The sequence below is a fragment of the Anomalospiza imberbis genome, chromosome 7, assembly GCF_031753505.1.
Source record: "Anomalospiza imberbis isolate Cuckoo-Finch-1a 21T00152 chromosome 7, ASM3175350v1, whole genome shotgun sequence".
Taxonomy (NCBI): Eukaryota; Metazoa; Chordata; class Aves; order Passeriformes; family Viduidae; genus Anomalospiza; species Anomalospiza imberbis.
Genome location: NC_089687.1, coordinates 16,273,192 through 16,301,091, shown reverse-complemented (window position 1 = coordinate 16,301,091; position 27,900 = coordinate 16,273,192). Strand labels below are relative to the sequence as shown.

General features: G+C 52.1%; 1 protein-coding gene across 5 annotated transcripts in view; it reads right to left on the bottom strand.

The window, feature by feature from the left end:
- Nucleotides 1-9,444: 9,444 nt before the first annotated feature.
- Nucleotides 9,445-27,900, bottom strand: part of SLC4A3 (solute carrier family 4 member 3) — a 33,891-nt gene continuing 15,435 nt past the window's right edge. For 4 of the 5 annotated variants that reach the window (XM_068195628.1, XM_068195632.1, XM_068195629.1 and 1 more), the window contains 17 exons: nucleotides 25,414-25,565; nucleotides 24,607-24,787; nucleotides 23,933-24,068; nucleotides 23,656-23,830; nucleotides 23,145-23,241; nucleotides 21,234-21,418; nucleotides 19,450-19,663; nucleotides 18,919-19,140; nucleotides 18,422-18,570; nucleotides 16,847-17,041; nucleotides 16,196-16,402; nucleotides 15,513-15,602; nucleotides 13,851-14,017; nucleotides 13,217-13,470; nucleotides 12,797-12,966; nucleotides 12,158-12,331; nucleotides 9,445-11,434 (listed from right to left, as the gene is read on the bottom strand). In XM_068195628.1, the coding sequence (XP_068051729.1) occupies nucleotides 11,357-11,434; nucleotides 12,158-12,331; nucleotides 12,797-12,966; nucleotides 13,217-13,470; nucleotides 13,851-14,017; nucleotides 15,513-15,602; nucleotides 16,196-16,402; nucleotides 16,847-17,041; nucleotides 18,422-18,570; nucleotides 18,919-19,140; nucleotides 19,450-19,663; nucleotides 21,234-21,418; nucleotides 23,145-23,241; nucleotides 23,656-23,830; nucleotides 23,933-24,068; nucleotides 24,607-24,787; nucleotides 25,414-25,565 (2,846 nt within the window). In that variant the 3' untranslated portion in view covers nucleotides 9,445-11,356. The remainder of the gene's footprint in view (nucleotides 11,435-12,157; nucleotides 12,332-12,796; nucleotides 12,967-13,216; nucleotides 13,471-13,850; nucleotides 14,018-15,512; nucleotides 15,603-16,195; nucleotides 16,403-16,846; nucleotides 17,042-18,421; nucleotides 18,571-18,918; nucleotides 19,141-19,449; nucleotides 19,664-21,233; nucleotides 21,419-23,144; nucleotides 23,242-23,655; nucleotides 23,831-23,932; nucleotides 24,069-24,606; nucleotides 24,788-25,413; nucleotides 25,566-27,900) is intronic. The other variant, XM_068195630.1, reaches the window with a different exon arrangement.

Here is a 27,900-nt window from a genome sequence, read left to right as displayed (position 1 = left end):
GAGCGGCCGGGCCGCCCGCTCCGCCCCGCTCCGCCCGCCCCGGGGCGCGGGGAGTGCGGCTCCTGCGGCAGCGGCGGGGCCGTGCCGGTGCCGGAGCGTTCAGGAGCGGGATGAGACTGGCGAGGAAGAGGCGCGCATCTCGAGAGGAGGATGCTGAGAAGGGCTGGGGTGGGGGAGGCCCGAGCGGCCGGTGCCACCCGCGGGCACGCGGCGGGGACGGGGGACCACTGCTGTACACGGCCACAGAAGCCAAGTGCGGGCCTTCGTAAGGGCAACTGATGTCATCCAGAATAGCAAACGTTTTGGGTTTGGGGTTCCTCCAGCAGACCATAATAGCATGATGCGGGGAGAGAGACCGTTAACAGGAATCCTGATAGAGCTTCGAAATGATGTCTCTGAGATCTGGAACAGGTGGCAAAGAGCAATACTCTGGGCAAAGTTTCTCCAGATCGCAGTTCAAAGATAGAACTCGATCACGGATCGAAGTGTGGCCAGATCATAGTTCACAAGTGCTCTGTGAAGGTGTTTCTTTCCATCAGAAATTATTTCTTTATTCTGAAAGAAAGGAAATCTAATGGAGGGGTGTGGGGGAAGGGTTTTTTCATTTATTATTATTATTTTGGTCAATAATGGGGGGGGTTTTAACTACTTAAAACACAGAGAGGGTTCTGAGGTAGACTGGCAGTATCTTGTTCGACATCTGCCACTGTACAGTCACACCAAGGCCACTGTCTAACCTGTGACCACTTCCACCACTCTTCCACCTTCACTCTCTGGGCCATTTGGTAGTTTCCTGATATATGAGTCACTGTCAATGTGTCCTTCCATTTTGACACGAAGTTATTGAGAGCTATCCTGAGCATGACTATCCAGGCTCTTTTGTGCTTGTGCTGGATTAGTTTAATCTACACCACTTTCCCTGTCTTACCAAAACATCATGCAAGATGGCACCAGAAACCTAACTGCAGTTTTTATCTCACATCTAATACTTCTATCCACAAGGCCAATCACTGTGTCAGAGGAGGGGATAGATCTACTCACAGTGTCCTTGATGGTCCTTCTTACAGCCACACATTTGTTGCCAGGCTGTTTCTGCCGCAGCCAGCTTTCTCCTCACAGGAGGAGAGGGGATTCCTGCTGATGCTGTTTCTGCAGACAGTTTTGGCTGTTAAGCTTCTCAGTTCTGGCTGGTCACCAGGGGGCCGTGGAGATCCTCACAACCACGGGAGAGTTGAGGAGTGCACATCTTTCTCCTCTATCTGCCTGCCAACCAGCAGTCTCCACCAACAAGCATCTCTGCCACCAGACATCCCCTCCCAGACTTCTCAGGAGAAACTCTGGCCATGGTTCCTGTCATCCAGGGTAGAAGGGAGGGATACATCCTTTCAAAAGGGCAAGGTTTTTAGCATTTACACTATTGCTGACTGACACTTTCCAAGAGGGAAGTAGAAGGTGCCTTGACCCAGTCCTTAGAACAAAGTAACTTTCCAACTCTTCAGTCAATAAACATTGGATTCCCCAAATGGAGCATCAGTGACTGACGCTGTAAGCGCCGTACTCTATCAGCCTAGTAGAACAGGTGGCAAGAATCTTGACAAGAAACTTACACCTGAAACTCGTTGCTTTCTGTTACAGGATTAAAGCACTAGTCCTGCATTAGTACAGCCCGCTTGGAAACTGCAATCTCTGAACTGTTTCCTAGCTGGCTTAGGTGCTGCTCCTAAGCCTGAGGAAGGGGTGGCTGTGACCACCTACTTCTTCACAGAGCTTTGATAAGCAGATGATTGCTGACTCACTATCACATGAGCCCCACTGTGCAAGCCCAGGACCTCTCTCCAGCCCATCAGCCCCCTGCTCCTCCCCCCCAACCTCGGGGCAGCCTCTTTCCCCAGACCTGGCACTGTGTGTTTGGAAGGAATGTCAGCAACCCAAGGAGCTTCCAACCCTCCTCTCAGCCCAGCTGCAGACAGCACAAGAACCAGGATGCCATGGCTGTTCTCTTCTGCCTGTCAGCAGAGTGCTGGGCTCTGGGAGAGGACAGCCAAGGCAGGCATGTGCTGGTGGGTCTGAGCAATGAGCTATCCCTGCATCCATGAAAGGAGCAACCCTCTGGTGCTGCAGGCAGCAGGGCCCCGCACCCAGCCGTGGCAGCAGCAGACAGTGAGTCAGCTTCCTGCTGGGCTTTCCATGCCGAGGGAAGGTCGGCAGAGGACTGGCAGGAACAAGCTGAGGCAGGAATTCCTCCTGGACTCCAGACAATATCTTAATTTCCTCTTCTGCCACGGGTCTGGCACATTCCTGGGAGGCAGGCAGGCCTGCATGCCCCGCTGTGGGTGGGAAGAATCTGACAGACTTGCTCTCCCATCATCTGTGAGGGGACAAGCTGTGACACCTTGGCTGCAGGTCCTCAATGGCTCATCAGAACTGTACTCGCCGGGTGGAGGACTGGTTTCCTCCACTGTCATCCCTGTCATGACGGGATGATCTCATTTGGGAGAGTCAGCAGCAGAGGCAGGATACCTTGGACCAGACAAAGGCATAGGGAGGCACAGATGCAGAAGGAGGGCACTCGTGCTCTGCTATGCATTGCCACCATCACAGTCCCCCCTGCCAGGCCCTGCTGCTTCACTGATGCAACCAAATCCCCCCTTGCCCAAAGCACAGGACAGCCAGGAATGTATTCACCACAGATGGAGAACTACTCAGAACAGCAGCCAAAAATCAAGCATACCACCCATCGTCAGACCCTGATGCCGAAGCACTCTCCTAACACAGGCTGCATGCATACAAGAGGAAGGGGATACACAGGCCATGCAGTAGGGTGCAAGCTGATCCCACAGTTCTGGCCCTTTCCTTGTTCTAGTTTCATAATTCCTTGAAATCAGCTTATAAATCAACATTTGAAAAGGGCAGGTCCTCCCTTCTCCCATTCCCAGACTGTGGGTAGTCCAGCCACACCTCAGACTTGGTCAGTCTGGCTGGGCCAGCTCAGGCTTGGGCTGCTTGAACTCAGCTCATGAAGCTGTGGATGTCTCCTGCAGCCCCATCCCCTGTGAAGTGACAATGGTGATGATCAAAGCTCTGCTGAAGCTCTCCCTGCTCGGGGCTGCTCTGAGGCTCTATGATAGGAATTAGCCCGAGCTCCTTGGGGACAGGATCATGTTTGTACCAGATGTGTCCCTGTTCCAGAGGAATGTGATTAAGGATGTCTGGAGAGGCTTTCACAGGGTCACACCAAGCACTATGGCACCTGCTCCCCCAGAGAGCAGGAGCGTGAGGGGGCATCCTCCTCCTAAGGGAGGACAGCTGGGGAGGGTTTATTTGTCCTGGGCACCCTGCTGGCTCCTGTATCACTTCAGCCACCAGCAGTGAGCCCGTCTCACTGCAATGCACAGTGCTGCCTCTGCACGCTGCAGAGCTCAGGACAAGGGCGGCTACATCCTTGCTTAGTCTGATCACAGTGGGAAAAGCTTCTTATCCCATCCAGGCACAGGAATGCCCTCCAGGGCTGCCCTTTCTCTGTAGGTCAGGAAAACAGGATGTCATCTTCATTTTTAGCCGAGCACAAAAGCAGATCACTGGAGCAGATGGGCCCAGAGGGTGTATGCTGGGCATATCTACCCCACTGTGAGCATGTGCCACCCCCCATGTGCCTCTGAAATACCCTCCTGAGCTGCATCACTGGGACCAGCACTACAGCTGGGACTTTCTACCAGCCCCATCTGCACTTGGCCGTGCTGACAAACCAAACCCATAATCAGGTATCTCCAGCTTTCTCTGCAGATAGCGGTCCTGGTCCTGTTCCTTCAGCCCAACCCTTCCTTCCTTTCCCTTCCACATCCCAGGCCACACATCCAGCTCCAGGCAGTGACAAGATGAGGTTCTCTGCCACTGCTCCCTTTGTGCTGCTGCTTGGGGCTACAACATATCTGTGTGTGGCTTTTACACCTTGGCCATGAGAAATGCAGTCCCGGGGATGAGACTTCTGAACGAGGGAGCTGAACAGCACCAGGCTATAATTACAGTAGGAGCATGTGGGGAGAGGCCAGCCAAGCACATCCATCTCATTTCCTCTCCTATTAAGTCTGCCCTGCTTTTGTTTGACCCAGACCAAACCTTGCTATTAATGGCACAATGCTGTGGAGGTCACAGATGATTCTGCTACAAGCAGCTTTGTGGATTCTCCTCGACTAAATGCATAAGCAGGGCTTTGCTTGCAGATACCATTATTCTGTGATTCATGCTGTAGAAAGTACATCAGGCAACTGTGGTGCAGGCAATTCCCAGACTGGGCTGTTTTGCCAGGGGAGCTCTTTGTCTCCTTCACAACCAGCAACCCAGGCGAGCAAGCAAGGAGGTTAAATGGTGTCATATCACTACCCCAGGCTGTGGATGAATTCTGCTGATGGGTGCTGGTAGCATGTTTCCTCTTCCTGATCTTGCCTGCAGAGTCTCAGCTTGCAAAATCATTTTTGTGCTGAAGGAGAAAGCTCTTCTCGCTGTGCACGTGCAGCTAAACTGATGCCAATCTCTGCCCTGTTTTGTTGTGCTTGTCCCTCATAAGTCCCCGGAGGTGACCTGAAATGCTGTGCTCCTGGACTAGGGAAGGAAAAAAGCAGGCGTGGCTGTGCTAACACCTCCAGGGCCGAAAAGTGAGTGCAGCCCCAGTCCAGAGCACCAGTAGCTGGCCCCAGCATCTGGCCATGTGCTTTTGCTGAGGAAGAGAGCCTGGCACAGCAGGAGGCAGCCACGCTCCAGCCTCTCCCAGCCCCAGTGAGGTTGCTGTACTCTGTGTGCTGGAGGCAGGGGGCGGGGGGGACATCCTCCAGGGACACTGGGCTGATGGATGAAGGAAATCATCCAGCTGGGCTCCTGCAGCAGAGATCACAAGGTCCCCCCTTCTCTGCAGAAATCACATGAGGAGGATTACCCTCCCATCCTGTTGAATGACAAGATCACATCTGGCAGCCCAGGGGGTCACAGAACAAAGTGGCAGGAGAGATGGGGGATGTTGTGCAGCACTGATGCTCAGCACTTCTCCTTGTTCTGACTCCTGCATGCCCCCCTCTGAGCCACGCAGGACACTCATGGGTGCCAGCCCACCTCCTTGCTGCTCCCTGCAGGCAAGACGCTTTGGCAGTCACATTTCAGAGCTCAGGCTGAGCCTTCCCTGTCCACACCTCACAGCAGCATTGCCTCCTCTCTGCATGGGAGCTCATGAGAGCCACTCTGCAGAGAAAGACACAGCAGCTTGTGACCAGGTATATCCCATCCAAAAGTATGCAACTGGACAGGGGAACCTTGCACCCGCATAGAAGATTTATCCCAGAAGTGCCTCAATCACTTTTGCAAAGAGTCCCTTTGGAGACCAGTCCCAGCACAGGCGCCTCAGAGAGCAAGAGGGCTGGAGAGCCTTGAGGGGACGATGTGCTGGGAGGGATGGGGCACAGGGCAGCAGCCAGGAAGCAAACCTCCCAGGGCAAAGGAGTGAAGGCCTGGCAAATTACAGGAGTACTCACCTATACTGAAGAAACATGCTGTCCGAGCCTGTGCTCAGGATTCAGACATCCCTGCTAGAAAAATATCCTTTGCTAAGACCTGTGTGAGGGAGAAGAGCTGGATGGAGCTTCATCTCTGCCCTGTAGTTCTGTGGCAATGTCTCTGGGCCTGGCAACTGGCTCTGGGAAAGGCTGGCTGCAGCATGAGGGACATGTCCAAACCTGCTGTTCCCATAGGAAGGAAGGTTTGTGTCCATGCCTGAGGAGGGCAGGTTCCTCCCCTGGCGGTCAGCAGGGCCCTGCTCAGTCCTTTTTTCTCTTCCTGGTGCTTCTCCTGGAGCTGGTGAGTCCCTTCTTTTGAAGGGACAAAGGGGAGGTGGACGGAGGGTGAGAGACAGAGAGCATTGGGCTGGGGCCATGGCAGGGATGTGCAAGGTCACCAGTGTTCAGCAGTACTTGCTGGGGATGGTCCTCGGCATCTGCAACAGCCAGCAGGACCCCAGCACCCCTGAGCTGGGGCTGCTCTTGGGGCTTCACATGCAACCATTGTCCCACTCAGCATCAGCTATGTCCTCCCCAAAATGGTGCAACTCACATCTGAACAAACCCACTTGTTTTGGGGATTGCAAACCAGAGCCACTCTCACTCCTGCCAATGGGAGGAATGCACTGTGCTGCCACCTCCTGCCATCCTTACCTGCCCCACAACCCCCAAACCCCTTCTCATGGGGAAGAGGAAACAAGGTTTTCACAATTTATTTTAATGAAGCTTGAGCATCTGAAAAGCAGACACGAAAGCCCCTGCAAGGACTTTCAGGCACACAAGGGAAAGGGGAAACTTTGCCACTGGCTCTTGTTCACAGTTTTGTTGTAGAAATGGTTTTAGCTAGCAGTTTCCTTAACTTCCCAGCCATACAGCTATGTGAATGGGTGCCAGTGGTATCTGACAAGAGAGGTGTGCCAGTCTCTCCTGGCTGCAGAGAACAAAAATAACTGGAGAAGATAACTTGAGTGTGCTTGAACCCAGGTGGCAGAAACAGAAACCCAGTTTGCTTTAAACAATACAGTTGTTTGAAATAATAAGGTTGATAATTCTGGGAAAGGACCTTCTATTTTTAAGTCTCTGGACAGGCTTACTTTTGTAAAAATAAACCCCTTCTCCTATAGCAAAGAGGGAGAAACTTCTGGTAGGAGTGCAGTCCTGGTCTGGCATAAATGAGTCCCCTATCAGGGAGCAAGTGAACTCTTGCCCCATCCCAGAGCACCCCCTGGAGAACTGGTGGCCTGCAGACACCCAGGGTATTCTCCCCAGCCCCAGCACAGGAGCATCCCCTGAATCTACTCCCCCTGCACTGCAGCAGTATTTTGTGACCCAGCAGGCTCCTGGTGTGCCAGCACCCAGCAGCCTCTCCCTTCTCCTCTGGTTTGACTAAAGTGGGGGTACCCCATGGAGCGCACCCCTTGCAGCCCCTTTACTCCTCCTGCCTCAGCCCATCCCTGTTGCCCTCCTCTCCATCTGTCTCTCCTTTGGCAGAGCAACCAGAACTGACTCTGAGCTGGACAGACATCCCACTCTTCAAGCAGCACACCAGCTTTTGGTAGAACTGATTGCTGACTGAGTCCACATGTGTGACCCAAACCAGAGCCTCCCCAGCAATCCTGCCTACACTGCATCCTGGTGCAGTGGGATTTCCAGCACATCCAGGGCCCAGGACCATGGGGATGAGCTGTGATCCTGGTCAACTCTCCTTCATCACTGTGGCCACCCATGGAGGCCCCCTACTCTGCCCTCAAAGGGGAGATCAGCACCTTCATGAGGTACATGCAGCAGTGCCAGAACTTCGACCTGCACAGCCTCTACCATGTGCTGCTGCTGGTGCTGCCACTGAGCCCCTCGGGGCAAGTGGAGAGCTGGCAGCACCTGTAGAGGCTTGCCCACTGCCAGCCTGGCTTGGCCAGCCCTGACATGGCCAGCAGCTATGTGGACTGGCTGGCCTCCTACCTGAGCACCTGAGCACACTGAAGGAGAGGTTTGATGCCAGGGTGGTGGTCCCTCTCTGTGAGAACTTATACAAGCATGAGGAGCCGGCTGCCTGCCCTACCCAGCAGTCGCCACTGGCATCCATCCCCTGCCTGGCTGCACAGCTCTTTGCCCCCTGGTGTAACTGGGGGCTGCTGCTGCAGGGGGGACCCTCAGCCAGAGGGTCTTCAGCCCCCAGGGTTTGCATGACCTGTGTGGCTTTGCTGATGTAGGGCCCTCTGTGAAGGTCTTGAAGCTGGTCCCTGATGTCCTTCACCAGAGCTTGGCCACAGCAGATCTTTCCAAGAAGTGGGTCTCTCTTCACCACAACAGATACAGCCACTTCCTGCCACCAGCAGCATCACTGTCACCATCACTGCCGCTGCAGCCACCAGCATGGCGCAGAGCAAGGATGGCTCCTGGCACTGTACAGCCCCCTCCATGCAGCAGGGCCCTCCACCAGCCCAACTCTCCCCTGGGCTTTCCCAACCCCATGATCCCAGTGCAGCCTGTAGGCACAGGCAGCCGTGCTGGGGTGCTGCAAGCCCAGCTGCAGGAGAGCCAGGCGGAGCTGCTGGCCCTGCTGCACCGCAGGGAGCAGTGGCCACCCTTCGTGCCCAGCCCCATCGTGTTTCCCAGCGCATCCGCCTCCTGTGGCTGCAGCAGCAGGCGAGAGGCCGGGGCTGGCCCAGCCCTGGCAGAGCTCAGGTATGGAGGCTCACCGGAGTGAGGCTGCCCTGGCTGAGGAGCAGCAGAAGAGTCTGGAGCTAGAGGAATACCACCACAGAATCCTGGAGGCTGACTGGCTGCTGGAGCTGGAGGTCAGGCCGATCCTCATCCGGACGATTGATGCGGTAAGGGGTACGTGTCGTTCTGCTTGTGCTCCCTGGTCTGCATACCAGGGTGGGTGGGGGCACTGCTGCAGTCCACGGTGCTGCACAGGAAGGGCTGGACATCCAGGTGGAGACGTGAATCTTGTGGGACTGGGTACAGCCATAATCTCTCCAGTCCAAACAATTGGCCTGCTGGTTTGGACATTCAGATGTGAGGAAGGACAGCTCAGGAGTGGGGAATGGGAGAGGGAGTGTTTCCTAACATGGCAGAGCAGCCTCTGGGTCATGGATACAACCATCCAGCACAAATGAATGCTCAGGAGAAAGGCACCCAAGCTGCTTCCTCTCCTGCAGGTTCTGCAGTGCTGCCAGGCCCTGGAGAGGGTGCTGTGAGGCCAGGCACTGCCTGCCTCACAGCACACCCAGCTCAGAAACAGGATGGCCATCACCTGTATACCTGGGCAGGCTCAGCTCTCTACCTCTGCCTCAGCAGCCAGCCCCTGGAGCAGCCAGTGACTGCCCATGGGTGGTAGGACTTCCACCTACTCCCAGCAGCAGCACCCTGGAGAGCAAGACTGGAGGACATCCAACCCATCACCATGGGCTGCAGGCAGCCAGCAGTTCACAGGGACCTGGCTCAGTTCTTGACTGGGAAGAAAGCATGGAAAGAATGTGTTTATTAGATGTTTCTTCTGTGCTCAGCCCGTGGGCCTGCCATTCAGCATTTTGCTACAAACTGCACAAGGAGATGGGCACTGAGTGCTGCCAAGCACACAGGCACAAGCATGGACATGTATACGGATGCAAGCAGGCAAGAGAATTGTTTCTGGTGGTTCATGTGGTTAAACAGGGGGCTCAGCCTCCTGTTTCCAGCAGCCATTGTGGAGGCTGAGTGCACAGTAACCAGTCTGCTCGATGACAGTGACAGAAAGCCCACCCCCATGCTGCTAGTGGGTAACATGGTGACAGTCCTTGCTCCAGCTGGGGTTTGCTACCTTGCTGGCTGTGGTGAGCAAGGAAGTTTTGTGCTGGGGAATTTCAATCCATTTAATTTATTGCCATGGGTGATAAAACCAGAAGCGTAGAGACGGAGGCACAGTTCCTGTGAAGAGTTTATTGGTGTAGCTGTTTCCACTACAGTCAGAGGAGTCACAATGCACAGAAACAACAGGCCTCCTACACTACACAGGGAGGACAGGACACACACGGCCACAGACACACAGAGACACTCGTCTCTCCGCCCCGGGCCCTGTAGGGGGGCCAGGCTGTGGGCAGGACCTGCTGTGGGGGAGGCTTCTTTCTCTGATGGGATATTTCTGCAGCCTCCCGAGGAAGGCATTGGACCCTCCTGGTAATGAAGCACCCACCATCTCTCACAGGAGCCAGGCTGGTAAGTGGGAATGAGGGCAGCATCTTCTCCCAAATCCAATGATGAAGTGAGTATCCCAGCTTCCTCCGGAAGAACAGTCCAGCTCTGACCACCAGGAAGAGGCTGGGCTGCCTTTCTCTTCTGGCACTAACCTTGGAGTTTCCAGGGGCAGCAAGGGCACCACCAAAGAGTTGCTGCCAGCTTAGGGACACACTGGGGAACAGCTCTGCCAGGTGGAAAGGTGTGATGCACAGCAAGTCCTACCTGAACACAAGGAAGAACTTTACTGTGCAGTGACTGAGCACTGGAACAGGTGGCCCAGAGAGATTGTGGAGTGTCCCTCACTGGAGATATTGCAGAACTGTCTGGATACAAGCCCGTGCCATGTGCTCTGGGATGACTCTCCTTGGGCAGGGAGGTTGGACCAGATGATCCACTGTGGTCTCTTCCAACCTGACCCATCTTGTGATTCTGTGGAGCTGCCCAGAGGTGATGGGGGCTGAGTGCTGGGCACCCTGAGTGCTGCTCCTTCCTACCTGGAGGGCACCGTTGGGTGTGAAAGGTGATTTCAGTATGGCAGCAAAACTGGGGCTGGGGTTTCAGTGACTTCCTTGTAAGCTTGCAGGGAGCCAGACTCAGTGGATCACTGCACAGGGAAAGGGAGGGGACCCAAAGGACTGTTTTATGCTCCAGCACCGTATTTTTTGTATAGCTTCTTAAATATGGTTTGTTCTCAGAGACAGGAATGTGGGGATCAGGAACTGGGATACAGCCCTGTGATGAGTGTTTACCCCTGCAACCTCTGTGGAGGTGCAGAATGGCAGAGGACTCCTCTTAGTTCCTGCAAGAGGGCAAGCATTCAAGGCTTCAGGATACCTGCTTGTCTCCAGCCTTCCCTCCCTGTGCAGTTTGCCTTTGGAAATAAGGTTGGGAAAACTGAGAGGGAGGGGAGCCAAACAGCCTCTTCCATGTCAAGCAAGAGCTGAAAACAGTCATGTGGGAAGGTGACTGGACAGAAAATGGTCTGGAGGACTGGGCTAGGGTGTCAGTTCCTCTTTGCCTGTCTGCCAGGCTGCAGCAGCCCCATGGGCCACTAGCTGTGGCAGAGGCCTGGTGTGAGCACTCCTAGAAGGGGGCAGAGAGAGCAGGAGCAAGGCATCTGCCAGCTGAATAAGGAGATTGCTGGCCTGGGAGAAGAGGCAGCTTTTAGCCCATTCCTGTGAGTGCTCAGTGTCACATGCTGAGATACCCAAGCTACCCAAGCGTCATGGTAGTGGAGGGGAATGCAGTGGCACCAGCTGGCATTGTTCCCCTTCACCGCCTGGAGACCAGGCACAGGCTGCCTCCAGCAGGGAGGGGACAGACCCCTGACCCAGGGGCACTCAAGACCCACACAGCTTTGGGATGTGAGAGGCATCTCTCAGCCCACCAGGTCCAAGAGGAGAGAGACTCACAGCCTCTGCTGAGCGAGCGATGGGGCAGCCAGAGCCGGGGCTGCATCCTGCAGGGCTATGGAACAGCCATTCATTGGTCCAGGCAAGAGACAGTGTGACTCACGGCAAGTCTCCAGTCAGTTCTTGGGAGGGGTGAGCAGGCGTGAGCCGCCTGTCTCATGAGCAGGGAGGGCAGCTCCCAGCTCACACAGGCATGTGCAGCTCGTTGTACTCGTCCCGGCCATCTTCGTCAAAATTTGGCTCCGCATCCTCCGAGTCCAACTGAGAAGAGGCAGAGACCAGGCTATGAAGGCCACAGCTGCCCCCACTGTGGGGTCAAGCCTGGCACAGAGGGATCAGCACACAGCAACCCAGTCAGCTAAGCTGTGCTGGGAAAAGCAAAGCTCTTGCTCCTTTCCCTCCCAACAGGCTCCTTTAAACCCTCATGCCCAACCATGCGTCCCCAGCCTGATGCCCTTTCTATTCTAATGCCTGGGGCTTTGGTCCAGCACTGCAGCTCCTTCCTCTCCCCCTGCTGGCAGCACTCACTTCTGGGTGTTGCTCCAGGCTCTCCAACAAAAGCTCAGGATGTTGACAGCAACAGAGGAGCTGCCAGCTCTTGAAGAGCTGCCAGCACCCTGGCACTGTGGTTATATGCTGAAGTGCCTACAGCCATAGGCTCTGATGTGCTGCTGGGCTGTTCTTGCTGCTGGTTCAGTGGGGAATTGGTGTGTTTCTTGATTAATGAGGCACAAGATGGAAGGGGAAATCCTTATTCCAGGCCTCTGCCTGGTAGGAACCTGTTTCCTTGGCCCAGGCTGCCCAACCATCTCATACTGCACTCCCAGGGCTACAAGATCCAAGGAAGCCATCCACCCACTTACTCCTATTGAGCAAAGAGCCTCAAGGCTTTGCTGGCCCATATCTCCCAGCCTTTCAGGCTGCCAAATCTCCTCAATCTCATTCCAGTGTTGCAAGCTAGACTGAGGACAGCTGTCTGCTCACCGCTTTGAGCTCCCTGTCGTGGAAGAAGCGGGGCAGCACGAAGCGTCGCAATGGCACTGTCATGATCAGGACAAAGGGGAAGGCCAGTGATGCCACTGTAGATTTCACCACCCAGAGCAGCACAATGCAGGCCAGTTGAATGCAGGTGAAGAGATTCATTCTCCAGGTCTTCACCTGGTAGGTAAATCCAGTCTAAGAACACATTATCTTTCCACAAAGATTAATAAAGACCCAAGTGGCAAAACAAAACTTTTCTGCATAGCACAGTACGAGTACCTGCTGCTACAGAGTCTACCTGCCTTTACTCCACAGCCAGGTAGAACTCCCTAACACATCAGCCTCTGTGCTACCTGGCAGCATACCCACCTGGCAATGCAGTGTTCCTCAACCCCCTCAAGCAATGTATCAATCCTACAAATTATCTGTCCATCCATACAATATCCTGGCAATACACTCCTGGGTGAAGTCTACCAGCATTGTACCATCTCTCTGCATGCCTTGCACTCCTCAGCACAAACTTGCAGTCAAGCAGGGTCACCAAGCCAAGTATCACTCTAGCAAAATACCATCCTCCCCTCACCTGCTTCTTCTTCCTCTTCTCCTCAATTACCTTTTTCTGTGCAACCTGCCTTTGCTCACCTTGACAACATAGATGTGGTCAGGGTGGTGCTTGGATGGCATGAAGATCAGGAGCAGGCGCTCGTAGAGCTGGATGCCGGTGAGTGATGTAACCCCCATGTAGAGGAAGATGCCAAAGAGCACAGCCAGGGGGATCTGCCGCAGCATGTTCCCCATCACAATGGACAGACCTGCACAGACAGAGCTCAGGGCATGTGTGTCCCACACCAGCCCCTCCACAATGCACCTCGACCTCTGTCCCTCTCCCACCTCCTCTGTGCCCTGAGTGCAAGGGAAAGGAAGCTCAATATGGGTAGGTGTGGGTGCTCCTGCAGTGAGCAGGCAGAGCATGGACAGGCCCATGGGGCAGGGACACTGCCAGGAGATTGAAGTGCTTGGTCCTGACCTCTCCCCTCCCTTGTTCCCTGAGCAGAGGCTCACCGACAAGGGCAGCAATAAGCACTCCGGTCACACGCTGCTCCTTCACCTCCTCGATCCTGGGCTTCTCCCCGGGTGCGATGGCCTTGCTCATGACGGTCAGGGCATTGACGTGGGTGACGGAGCGCACTGTCGCCGCCGTCAGCCAGGGCAGCCCGAAGAGAGCGCAAAGCCCCCCCATAGTGCCAATGAGCAGAAGGTCCAGGTGGAAGCCAGAGCCTTTCAGCAACTTCCTCTCCTTCTTGCTAACAATCAGCCTGAAAGAAAATAGAGCCTGGGTCAGTGCAAGGCCCAGGTCAGTGCCTAGGGACAGCACTGCAGCTGGGGCAACACTCGCTCTCTGGAGACAGCACACATGGGGACAACAAGAAGATGGCTGAGGAGGGGGATGGTGGCTGTCAGCCTCAGGTTAACAGTTTCCTCCTGTGCTCGGCTGAGGCAGGTCTCCACCACACCATATGCCAAGAGGGGATCTAAAAGATGACGGGAGAAGCCAAGGTTCAGTCTGAAATGCCTAGGATCCTGCTCTTGCTGTTCCTCTGGGATGTCTGTTGCATCTCCAAGTGAACCAGCACCCATCCTGGCCTTGCCTGTCTAGGGGTTAGCAGTGGTTGAGGTTGGAGGGGGAGGTACTCACGTAGTGATCTGTGTCTCCATGAAGATAAGAATGAAGACCAGGAGGGCAGGGATGGCAGAGGCAAACATCATCCACAGCGGAAAGGTCCCACTACTGCCCATGGGGTGGATGAACCAGCCACGCTTGTGAGGGGATGTGACCGACAGGCCGGAGGGGACATTCAGCTTCTGGTGGTGTAGTTGCAAAACCCAGCAGTTACTCATTCATACAAACAAGCCCACAGCCTCACACGGCTTTGATCCCCCTGCTCTCCCTGTTCTGAATGCCTCAGATGATGGGATAAGCCACCCTGAACTGAGCAGGACTTTCTCATAGATAATCTCCTTCAGTATAAAAAAACCCATGCTCCCTAACATAGGCCTGTGTCATTTCCTTTCAGCTACTTAAATTCCCTTCATTTTTTCCAAGAGACCAAGGAAATATCTTCCCTCAGGAACCTCGCTCCCATGTCAGTCCTTGCAGACCATGGTTAAAATGCTCCTTGACCTGTGCTTGGACAAATTAAGTGTTCTGAACTGCCTACTATTTTCTGAGGTGGCTTTCCAGACTTTCCAAGGCTTTTCTGAGACATTTTACAGCATTGTTTTTGCAGTGCAAACCCCAGAAGTGGCCACATTCTGTGGAAATGACCTCACCCTGACCATGTTCAGAGGAAATATCATGTTTGTGCTCCCATCAGACCACACAGACTCCTTGCTCTACATCATCCTGACCCAGCGTTCATCAGCATTTGAACCCTTGGCTCTGTGCTGCTCTACAGCAATTTCTGCTATCTGCACTGCAGGCAGAGTTTATGATTTGCATTTATGTTAATCAGCATAAGTATGAATAATATTTCTGGAATGTTTGTCCTTGAGTTAAGCTGTGTAACTAAGTACCATTTTCTCGGAAAGCTTTGTACATATGCTGAGTTAATACTAAAATGATAATGCTTTTGATATTAACTGTAGAAGTATAGAAGGGTATGAAAAGAATGTAACAAAGTGCATGATTTTACTAACGTCTGATAGACTGAAATTTTTAATTGAAATTCAAATGAATAAAAATGCATTTGGATTCCACCAAGCCTTGGGCTGTTTTGATAAAAAGCTTGCATGATGAACAGGAAATACTTTTCACCCTTTTCCCAATCTTAGCAAAAAAAACAAAAACAAAAAAAAAATCCATATTTACTAAAAAAGGAGAAAAAATAAAACCTGTGAGATATGTTTGTTTGATAACATTAAGTTATCAAGGAGAGAATAAGTACATAAGTAAACTCATGACAAATACCCCATTGAAACCATTCTACATGCCACCTTCTTCATTGTGCATAAACAGTTTATGTCTTGTTGATTGACTGCAAATGTTTAGAGTTGCAAAGAAGGAAAGAACTGCACTGAATCTCCCTGAAGCCCTTAAACCCTCCCCTACTAACAGCTAGAAGACCAGAAGGATACCAGTCCACTCCAGTCCCTGTAGCTCTGGCCTCAGCCTCAGCAAGATCCTTGGAGCTTCCCTTCAGCAGGGGAGTGAGGACGAGGGGAATATTTCTGTTTGCTTTGTGCTGTTATGACTAAAGAGGCAGGAAATACAAATTCCCCTTTGCACAAGAGCAGGTCAGTGCCACAGAGATAGCTGCTGGACTGCAGGAGAGGCTCTGAGGGCAGTGCTGGCACCTACCTGTGTGTATGTGTCAGTGATGGTGTAATCCACCAGCACCATGACCAGGATGGAGATGGGGATCCCAAAGTCTCCGATGATCCGCCGCGCCTGCAGAACACAGACCTGTCATTAGCAAAAGGAACAGGCCAGCTCCATGCATGCATAGGGAGCCTATGGCAAAGAGAAGCCCCAGATGGGGTCAAGCACCGCTCCAGACCTGAGCACTGCTGATGGGCAGGGCAAGGAAACCCAGCCTTGACCCATGGGGCTATGCATCCCACTGCCCACATAACGTGCTCTTATATGACAGGCTAATTGCTCCTGATGGCCTATTTAGACAGTGCTCCAGGTATTACACTGATACCCTGCACGCAGAGAGATGCCCAAAAAGAAAAAGTTGTAAGCTCTTCTTCTAATATTCTAGTTTAATAGACTTGTATCCAGTCCAAGGAGCTTTCCCAAGGTCCAGAGGACTTTCCAGCAGCCTCACTGGAGCAGGACAGTGCAGATACCATCATCAACAGTCAGCTCTTGTCTGCACCCTAGGGTGGGCTACCATCCCTCCTGCAAGTATTTAAAAGGTTTCTGGTGTTTCTTTGGGGGATGTCCAAGTGTTCTGGAGAATAAAGATCTGTAGCCAGAATCATTATCTGTTTGGTGCGTCCCTTGTCCTTAACATGTGAATCCCACAAACTTCTCACCTTTCCTCCTAAGAAGCGGCTGTTCTTGAACTTGCGCATAAAGAAGGCAATGAAGAAAGTGCCCAGCATGAGGATGAGGGAGAGCAGAGCAGTGTTGGGCTGCATCCTTGTTCCCAGTGACATCGCATCTGTAGAGAGCACGCTGGCATTCAGGCTGCTCTGCACGTTTGGTGGGTAGAACTTCAGCAAAGGATGTTCTGCAAACACCTGAGCAGGGGAGAGAAGCAGCAGACAAGTTACCACAAGGAGGGTCAGGGGGCACTGTCACTGCTGGGGGCAGGGGGAAGCGGAGGTGTCCTGCTCTGTGGAGAGGTGAGGGCAGTGGATGGTGGGCACTGACAATCCCAGCATCCATCACCTCGCCTCGCAACCTACCCAGCTGGAGAGGGCTGGGGAGAGAAAAGTGGCCCCTCTTTAATGTCTCCTGCAGGAAGAAAAGGGGAGAGAGACATTAGGGGTCTTCCTGCCACTTTCTGTGGTGGCACAGGAGCCAGCTGGGCTGAGGCATGAGACCATCAAAGAACTGCTCTGCAGAATGTCTAGGAAAGTTGTGGCTGAGTTGTCCCTGTTCCCTTGCCTCCTGTGTGCTAAAGCAGCAGGTTCCTAAGGGATTAAGAGATGCAGCAGCCCATCTCCCCAGGGAAGGTTCACCTTGTAGAGTTTGTAGAAGGTCTCATAGATAAAGATGAGGGAGATGAGGAAAGCAAAGATCTCTTGGGTGAAGGGCGAGATGTAGCGCACCAAGAAGCTTCCTTCTGCTGCCACGATAATGAAGATGAAGACGATGAGCCACAAACCAATCCACACTCTGCCTGTTAGATACTCAATGCCTTGTGTCTGGCAGAACTGAAATGGAAAGGGGAAGGAGTTACTCATGGCTCTTCAGGCTGCCTCCTGCATCCACTCCCCATTAAGATCAAAGACTCTCCTGGAAAAAAGCATCTACATCTGCTTGGGCATCCAGCACAGAATCAGTGAATTTATGGCTAGAATCACAGGTACATTTGCATATTTTGCATTAACACCTGAGAGCTCACACCAAGCAGGTCTTTCCCGCTCCAGTCTTTGTAACAGTACCTCCTTCATGCTCTGCTGAAGCCAGCCCATGCATAACACTCCCCATCCCACCCATATGGAGGTGCCATTGCCCAAACACAGCTCTCCATTGTTCCATGCACTCAAAAGCACAAGCCTGTTCCCTACAAAGGAGAGCCTGAGCATCCTGCTACCTCCCACTGCATAAAGGCCACCATCTCACACGGCACCCTGTGTACAGACACTTGTATGTGTGTGGAGAAAAGGCTCCAGGCTGCCACCACAGAGGAGACCATCTCCACTGCCTCTTCTCATCTACACACACCAACTATTTCCAGGACAAATCATACCCCTCCCTTTGCAGCCTTCCTCAGTACCACCACAGGCAGAGGTACTCCTCTGTTCACAGTGACTGGACAAAGCAAAAGTGGTCAGTGAGAAGTGCAGTCACAGGAGAGCAGAGAAATTCCCACTCTGCAATAGCATCACCAGCTCCAAACTCTTGACAAGGTGAAAATCCAGCTGTAGAAAAAACTATGCTTTCTCAAAGACACAGACATGCTGGGAGTCAGAGAAAAGGAGAAGAATTAGATTCACTGCTTGAAGGTACAGTGATACAGGAATGCTTTCAAAAGCAAAGAGGTCATGCTACTTGAGAAAGAAACATATCCATCCTGGCTGGCCAGGATACCTCTCCACACCCCCTTGGGCTCATCCTTAGAGGTGGGAGTAATAAATGTGGCATGTCCCAAACGGGTGGTACACTGAATGTTATTGACCTCCCATAAAAGGAAACCTGGGCACAGATAAAAGTGATGAAATGGTCTTCAAAGGAAGCCCCAAGAACAATAAAGTTTTAGGATGCAGCTACAAGAGCTCATTATGCCAATGAGCTGCAGCACAGGGCTGGGGGACAGTGCTCTCCTCACAGTCAGCATGTAGAGTGCCGTTATCAGTGTCACACCTCAAGGGACAAAGGATACAGCAATGGGAGGTAGAAGTCCCTGTAATGGGACCTCCAAAGCGTCAGCAGAGCCAAGGATAGCCCTGGCTGAGCTGAGAGCAGCCTGGAAGGACTCAAAGAGTTCACAGTAATACAGACCCTTTGTAGAGCTGAGAATTGCCAGCCGCCCTCTCCAGAGCAAGGACAGAGTGAGCAGGTGCCAAGCACAGACACTGCCTCACATGTACCTTGTAAAAAGCTTCTTCAAACACCAGCAGAGGCCCTGAGAAGCCAATGACCAGGAGTGGCTGGGCTCCAAGCAGGGAGAAGAGGATCCCTAAAACCGAGGTGGAGATTATCAGCTCGGAGACCCCCATGAGACCCTCAGTTTTCTCTCCTGGGAAAGAGAACAACGTATGAGTGTTATAAGCTGGACATAGGCACCATCGCCACAGACAGGCAGGCTGCACAGCTCGAGACAGAGGAGGCAGGTCCCCATGTCATGAGTCAGAGGTGCCCTGTGTTAGGCAGGGAGCACGGAGGGAGCACGGAGGGAGCACGGAGGGAGCCCAGGCAGCCGAGGCTGGAGAGGCCAAATGGCAGGGAGGGAACAAGACAGCAGCCGAGGCACAGCACTACCACTCTCCCTGAGAGAACAGCACCAAAGCCCACCCCAGAACAGCATCACACAGACACAGCCAGTGTCCCAGAGTGCAAAGAGCAGACCAGAAAGCAGGCCCATTACCTAGGAGTCCCCCGAAGGTGATGGCAGGAGAGAGAGCAGCAAAGTAGATGAAGAGAACGGCTGCGAGACACTGGCTGTGCAAGGCGTCTCTGATGTCACTGAGGTATTTGGGGTACCTGCGCTTTATGTCCCGAACCAGACCTCCAAAAAATATCCCGGTTCGCTTCAAAGGGTCATCCTCAGCTTCCTCCTCTTCTTCCTCAGCTTTCACTTCACACAGCTCTGGAGGTGCATGGAGGGCAAGGCTTCAGCAAGGACCACAGCTGAGCCCTTGGGCTGTCCCTCTCCCCAGTATCTCATAGAGCAGCACTAGCCTGGTGGGCTCTCTGCAACAGCACATCCCACTGCCTCCAGCTGTCCTCAGCCACCAGAGCTGCCCACAGTCACTGTCCTGCTCGCCTTGCCCCGCTCCCCACTCCCCACTGCAGGAGCCAGGCCCTGCTCACCCTTCTGCCAGGCTCTGGGAGGGGAGGGCCCATTGGTGCACACAGGGCACTAGGCACAAACTTGCCCAAATGTGAATGGAGAGACCTTTGGCTTCCTGAGCAGTGCCCTCCTTCATGGATTTCTGTTCCCTCTCCTTCCTCTTCTTCAGCAGCAACTTCTGGAAGGTGGCAATAGATTTGAGCAAGTCTTTCCCCTCCACCTCTGATGGGGGGATGACAATGCTGCAGTCCAAGAACTCGTTGATTGCATTGAGGAGGTCTTGACGATCATCTGCCATGTATGCAGCCTCATGGAAGTGCTGGAAGGGGCAGGGAAAAAGAGAGAGGGAGAAGGCTCAGACCAAGACTAGACCCAGCTACTGCAGCCTGGAAAGACAATGCTTGCTGTGACCTTTAGAGTAACATTCTCCCCCTCCATCCACTACTCATCTCCCTACTGCCACTCTGTGACCCACGCTCCTGAATCCCACCTCCTGTTTTGAGGGAGAAGCTGGTAGAGCCCTAAAGCATCACAGTTATAAAGCACAAGAACCATGAACTGAGCAGGGAGCATAAGAGACTCTTGGGAGTGTCCACATGGGAGACAGAAAGAGAGCAAGAAAATAGGCATCTACAGCATTAGGGAAGCCATGCAAAGGAAACTAGGCAGAAAAGGGGAGTTATTTCTGACAGCGAGAGCAAGTTAGCAAGGAAGGACTAAGGAGACCAGGCAGGAAGTGCTGGCAAACAGGTGGAAGTGCTGCACTGCCTCTGGAACACGCCTCCAGAGAAAAGGCTGGAGGATGATGAATGAGTGAACAGCCTACAAAGGAGGTAGGGGACAGCTAAGGTCCCTGCAGCACACAGACTCCCTGGAGCCACAGCTTCAATGTAAATGATACTGTGCTCTCTCCACGGCGCCAGGACTCTGTAACCTTGCTGTGGCTAGCCCTGGCTGCAGCAGCTGGTTCTGCTCTTCCAGCAAGAGGACCAGAGACTCAAATGAATGAGGTCAGCACACAAACACAGCATTGAAGCAGGAATGGCACCTCACCTCTTCTGCCTAAAAACACATTCTCAGCTGAGCCCCAGACAACTTCAGGGAAGGAATCTTTCAGTCTTGCTGGCTCTAATGCACTTTTTCTGATTGAGCCATTTAGTCCCCAATTCAGTGAAAGTTGTGCAATAGTGGCAGTACAGGAAGGTTTGTTACTTTGCTTATAGTTACATGGCACCAGCAGGAAGGACCTGTGAATCTCTGAACCTCTTGTGCTGGATGTATACAGCAGATGCTTAGATTGTCTTTCCTTTGCATTTAATTCCTTACCAAGGTAATCAATTCCACTGCAATCTAGTCAGATGGGGGACTTCTAGCAGTGTACTTGCTTGGTAGAAAAACTTTCCTGCCTCCTCATCTCTCCTATATGGATGTGCTCCTCTGCATGGATGTCCCAAGCCATGGGACTCAGCTAAAAAGCTTCATCCAAACACCTGAAAACACCTGAAAACAGTCCCCAGGAACTACTGGGTTTTTTGTTAGTGTGGTCCAGGCCAGGTGCCAAGGTCACAGGCATCACTCAGCCTCCCCACCTCTCTGTGAAATGTCGACTGAACATCACTCCTCTAACCCTGGGTCATCCTTTTCTCCTGCTTTTACACATGGTACACACCTTTCTTCATCCAGTCTAGCACACTCTGCCCCAGTCAAATTAAGTGTCCTACTCTTTGCACTGGAGCATTCTACCTTGGCCGAGCCAGGCTGATCTTAAAATTCCCAGGTGCTCACACTTGCCTACCCCACCTGTGCCTTTGCACAGCTCTCTTCTCAGGACTGTCTTCTAAGGAGCCAGCAAAGCTCCCTCATAGCATCAGTGCCCATCAGCTCCTCACCTTGTCAGACATGAGGGTGGAGATTGAGCGGCCAATTTCGTGGTAGTCCATGTTGGCCTGGCTAGGTCCCAGCAGCACAAAGATGAATCTGACAGGAATTGGGACCTCCAAGACAGATTCCAGGAAGACGGCCTCATTTAGTCGGACGAAGGCCATGGTTGGCTGCTCCAGAAACTGCACACAACCTGCCAGGGGGCAATGTTTGGAGCAGAGTTAATCATTGGAGTGAGCTGTACTGGGCTGTTTTGAACAGCAGATACAGGGGTTTTGGAGGTTCCTACAAGCCCTGTAGTCATGTACTTTCTCCAGACCAAGGATATAGCACTGAACTTCACACTAGGACTGCTCCAAGTGCTTCACTGATCATTCAAAGGCAGTGCTACTTTCTTTAGCCTCTCAGTTAGCCCATTCTCAATCCCTTACAGATGGGTTCTACTTACATTATAAGGGGCTAAGTTTAAATCAGAGTGTTTTTTCCCACTTATGGAAGGAAACCTCTTACATGTTACTTTTATCAAACAAACTTCTAATCTCATCAAAGAATGAAATCAGGTTTGCTTGACATGACCTATTTCCCATAAACCTTACTGCTTGGCAATAATTACATTCATATTCTTTAGCTCTTTATTAATTGAATCCCATATTAGCTCTGCCACTATGCTGGCCGAGAAGGATGTCAGGTTAAACAGCCTATAGGTACTGGCTCACTGTTCTTCCCTCCTTGAGCTAGGAGCTTTTTCAGTTACTTTGTATGTTCCCTGTATTCCTAAACTTTTTTTTTTTTTTCAGAGAAAAGTAAGTCAGGGCTCTAAAGACTCATAGGTGCAAACTGCACATTTTGTTTTACAATGTCTGCATCTCATCAGTGCTTGGCAGTCTCCTCGGTTCCTAACAGATTGGGAAGTACTCCTGCATCCTCCAGCACACCAGCTACTTCCTTCACATAACCAACACAAATGTTTATTGAATACTGGTATTTCACTGGCATTATTACTGATCTTTCTGCCATCTGTGTCCAGAAAAGAGCTGTGTTCTGTGTCAGGCTGGCAAATCTGGGCCTTCTGAGAATCAAAGCAAATCCCAAGACACAGCCTTAGCTCAGAAACAAGCCAATGTTTAGTTATTTGAGTACTCAGAAGTGCACTTATGAACCTGATTTGGCCTCATCGTGATTAAGCATCAGTTTGGTTGAGCTGCCAAGCCTCTTTGCCTGAGCTTTTAATCTACTGGGTAGACAGTGATATTTACTTGTCTTGTAGTGTAGTTTGGTTTGCTGAGAAGTTAATGCCAGCAAAATGCTGAGAGGAATACTCTTGCAATCAGAAGGCACCAAGCCCATTGATGCTCAGGCCTGCCTGCTCAAAGCCCTCCTGTACAGAGAAATATGTCCTAGCACTGCCACAGTCAATACCTGAGACCTTGCCACCAGCCAGCCTCCGCTTCTGTCAACTCAAAGCTTGCTGGCACACACAGCCAGCAGCCAACACTGGCCAGGGACAGGGCCCAGCTGCTGGCAAGGTGTTAAGAGGCCAGACAGAGAGCAGCAATGGTCAAAGGGCAGGGTGATGGCTTGGCCAGCAGTCCCTCAGGCACCACTCACCTACTTCTGAGTTGCAAAACCAGACCTGCTCAGGCAGTCTTAAGCCTGGCAAGACTTCCACCCTTAAGGTGGGTCCCAGCTCCCAGCAGCAGTGTCTATCAACCTCTTTTTTAATTTACCCTGGCAGGCCATATATTTGTTATACACAAACAGAACATGAACCATCACCAAAGGAGGGAGTGTACCAGACTCACTCCCCAGCTGAACATGTATGAGACGACCAAATATCCCTTGGGAGTGAAGGCACAGACCGCTGGGGCCACACCAGAATCTGCAATAGTCACTGGGGGACTCTACATGCTACCTCTTACCCACAAGGACCACTGTGGCCTCTGCATCTTCAGGGATTTTCTCCATCAGCTTCAAGTATTTACGATGGCCTTCAGAGTTATGAAGGTGAGGATTTTTCTGCCAGGAAAGAATACAAATAAGTAAGGGTGAAGTCCCCATGCTTTGGTCTCCCTACACAGCCTTGCACCCCACTGCACAAATGCAGCTGGGCTTGCCTTGGCTGCACAACCAATTCCTGCTTCACAGCAAGGCACCCTCACAGCAAAGGCCACCCTGCAAGTGCCAGGGCTGCTGCTGCCATTACATCTTCAAGCAGACATCTGCATACAGTGCAAAGCCAAAACTAGGTACCAAAATCATAATGCAGTGACCCAATTTCCAGCACTCCAGGTGATGCAGGGAGCTCAGTCCGTGCATTACAAGGTTTCCCCACAAAGGGGCTCAGAGGCAGGCACCATGGCCTGCTGTCAGCCAACAGCTGTCCCCAGAGTGTGGAAAAGGACACAGTAACCCCCCCCAGGTCACCCTCACCTCCTTGCACTCGGTCTCGTTGGCCTTGGGGTCAGCCATCTCAATGCGTTCTTCCCCCATGAGGGGCACGCATGTGTCTGTGGTGTGGTTGTGATGGTGGTTTCCCACGATGGAGTTCATGCTGGAGCTGGAGTGGTTCCTCGGGAAGAAGCCCTCCTTCTCATCATTGGGATGGCTGAGGGGGAGAGTGGTGGCCATGAGGGGACCTGCCTCCCTTGCCACCTGGGGCTCACAGATAACCCCCAGGCCCTGAGAGCCCACATCCATATCCACCCACCTGTGCTTCAGCAGCAGGGCACGCAGCACGTTGGCTCGATCTTCTGCCCTGATCTGGTCAGAGATGATCATGGTCTCCACCATGAGGTGAGCAATGCCAGGCAGAGTGGTCTGCTCCAAGTCAAGGAGGACGGCACCTGCCAGCATGAGGGGAAGAGCCCTGCTTCTAGAGTGCAACACTCGCCATTGCATTCACACTCTGGGACACAGCTATTTCACCAGGAGCCAGGCTTTGATTGGGGTACAGATTCAGCTGAGAAATGCCCAAGTGCCCCATGTCCTTTATGTAAACCCTTACCCCAAGAGAACCCAAAAGCTCCAAGATGCAGTGGTAATTCTGGTATCTCCTTTCACTTCAGTCTCCCACTCTGACCAAATTTGCCTTTCCACACCACAGATGGGTCCAAGGCCTGCTGGCCAAGGCACAGCTGGGGGTTGCAGCTTCCATATGCCTGAGACCAGTGAAGCAGAGCGTGGAACCAACACAGGCACCCTTGAGGTAATGCAAGCTCTGCCAAACAGGCTGCAGGATGTCTGTCTCCACAGACCCTACATGAAGCCTGGACACAGACGCTGCTTCGTGCCGCCAGTGAGGAACCTAACAGCGACAGAAGCTATCCAGCAAAACCTGTCTTAGAGCAAGAGACAAACCCTGGTCTGCTCTTCCTCACTCACCGTGGGCAATAGTCTTCCTGAGCTCCAACAGACTGCGAAAGGACAGTGAAGCCACATGGGGTTTCCCCCACCTTGCTGTATCCTCCTCCACATCCTCCTCAAACTTGATCCACCGGGCTGTCTCCCTCCAGTGCATCTCCTGGTTCTTATCCACCACCAGCTCATTCAGCTCCACAAATACCTAGTGTGGATTACGAGGACATGAGATGCATACAGCTCTACCAGCAGCACACAGAAAGCCTCAGCTCTCTTCATGAGGCACCGCCTGGTCTGATGTGCTACTGGAACAAACCTGCCATAGTTTAACCAGAGGTTTACTACACAGAAGCAGCCAGGATAAGTATCACTGACAGCATGGCAGGAGAGTCCATCAGCACATGGAGAACCAGAAAGTTCCAAGTCACATGGTGTGGGCAGAAAGGAGAGAATGATGCAATGCTGCATACCTTTCTACCAAACTACTGCAATTTTGTCCTCTACCTTCTTCTTGGTTTCCCCCTAAATTTCCCACACTTACCAAAGATAGTGATGTTACTGTGCTGCCAGCTTCCACAATAACATCATAATTTCTGTGACTTTTAATGTCTTCCCTAAGGTCAAAGCTTTGTGGTTTCAGGGAAATCTCCCCTTATATTGAAAAAAGTGTATTTTCAGCTCTCATGGTAATGGATAATAGCATGAAATGTCACCCTCAAGGTCATGTAAATAATTAATTATACTGAAACACATTTATCACTTTATAAATTGCATGTTTCCAGTCCTGATTTATGGCTTCTGAACAAGTGTGGGAGGACAGCACATGGATACCTCGTGGGGCTTTCTATCCAACTTCTTCTTCTTCTTCTTTTTCTTGACAGATGGAGTTGATGCTAATTTTTTGCTTGTCCTGGTGATCTGACTCCGAGATGGTTTTTTCATCAGATGCCTCCTCACACCCGGGTTATCTTCAAAGCGGTGGCCTGAAGTCATAGGAAAGGAAAAAAGGCCACCAATTTGTCTAGTGGATATACACTGTCTGGCAGGGAAACACATCCAAGCACGTCCTTCTCTCATTAGCTCAGGCCATCAAAGCCCTGGCAGCTGGAGAACACACCATCATCCTCCTGAACTTTGAAGATCCTTTCTGCCTCATCTGCCTACTTTTATCTCTTCCAGATGTCTGTGAGCTAACCTCTTCACAAAGAAGGCTTCTTCCTAGGCTGTGCATATACTTGGGGCTTCATAATAAATGCTTTTACTCATGGTATTCAAACAAGTGGTGTGGGAATCCTCCCCATATTCCCCCAACAAAACGCAACCTGCAGCCTTGCCTGCGCAGTTCTGCACCCACACAGCAAAGGCAGGCACCTGGCTGGGCCTCATCTCTTGCACCAGGGGAAGGCCTGGTGCTCAGCAAGCATAAAGGGCAGTGAAAGGGAAAGATATTTAGCTGCTGGTCTGGGAGACATAAGGAAATATCAATGTCTGTTTTATTTAATTGTGTGACGAGACTGGAGAATAACACTGCAGCCTGGGGCTGGCTCGGAGGCTGGCAGTGAAGTCGAGCTATTGCTGCTTCTAGATGATCAGCAGGGCTGCTGTAATGCCCTCGGAAAGGTCTGCGTTAGAGACTGGCTGGCTGAGGCAAAGCCTCACAAAGCCTCCACAGAGGCTGTTAAGGCTGCTCTACAGACCCATCACTGTGCTGCTGGCTAGCTAGTGACCACCAAAATGCAGCCACAACCATTGTCTTTTTGCAATGCCAGAGAAACAGCACCTGGGCAACAGCCTGCCAAGGAGAATTTCCCTGGATGCTACCCAGAGACAGCAAGCGTATCTTTCTCAGCATGGACAACCCACAGGAATGTGGAAACCCTCAGAGCCTTGTTTCAGGATGGGCAGGTTTGCCCAACTAGATTATGGAGTAAAGGCTTTTGCTCAGGTTTGCTCCATTGAGGTTTGTTGGCTGTGCTTGTAAGATAATGCCAAGGTCTTCTCCCCGGCAGAGCAAGGGCAGCTCTCCATTGGCTGGGGTGAATATTCTGCTTGCATATATCTTTCTGCAATAAGCTTCAAGACCTGCAGCTTTCAGGGTATGAGAGACAGTAAAAAGCACAGGGTTTTAAGTCTAAGTGGTTTCTTTGATGTCGCAGAAAAATGTCTGTACACATCTGGCACGGAAAGACACACCCAGCATCAGGCTAGGCATTACATGGCCTTGCACCTTGGAAATCTGGGTCGCTAAATTAAATATAAAATGAATCAATACTGAGCCTCAGGGCATTTTCCCCCATTGGCTGCCCTGCTGATGCACGCCCTGCTGATGGCGGGACTCCTCCCTGCTCCACTTACTGCACTGCAATGTCAATAGGAGCCAATAATGGCCCAATAACGACTACGAACGTTTCTGGGAGCCAGGCACGTGTGGGGCTTCCATGGAGTTTCACATGGATTTCTCAGTTCCTGCACGCACAGTAGCCACTTCAGCACACTCAGTATGAGCTCATGCATGAAACAAACAGTCCACCATGCATATGATCTTGGTATCTGGCACCTTTGCTCCAATCTCTGCAGCTTCTGAGTCTCCTATGCACCCCAGGACTCCTTCTCACTGTGTCCCTGGAAAACCAGGGCCCAAGTACGCTCTACCCAGCAATACGAGGACAGCAAGCTTTCCTTTCAGCAGTGACAACTTATTATACAGTGCTCTTCAACAACAGCCCTAGAAAGCATCCACAGGTGTCTAATCTTAGCCAGACAATGGCTGGAGATAAAAAGCAAGGAGCCACATTTCCAGACAGCACCTCCAGTGACTCCCACACTAACTGACAGGGACAGGAATCAGAGCGCTGCAGGGTCAGAGACCATTGGTGAAGGCACATCTCCAGATCCCTACCTACAGCAGACTAAGGAGACATCTACTTTGCTGCTCTTCCTTGGTAGTGTTTGTGGCTATTGAGATGCCAACTAGGGGCTACAACTCATAGGAGCAGGGTGGGCACCTGGTCTTAATATAGGAGAACCACTGACTTTGAGAGTCCCATGCAGAACCCAGCTCAAGTGCTCCAGACTGCTCTACAGAGACCTTTTCTGTGTCCTGTCAGATTGGTGCCTTCCCCAGTGAAAGTCAAGCTCAAGAGAGCACCTAAAAGTCCTTATTAAGGACAGGATCTTAGACTGAGACCAAAGGGTGATATGCTCAGGGTATATGTCCTTCCTTCTTGCTTGAAGCCAAACTCCCCAAGGAGTACTGCTCTTGTTGTAGGTCTTCTTCAGTGCTCCCCAGGTGTGAAGACAGTGACAATGTCAGAGGAC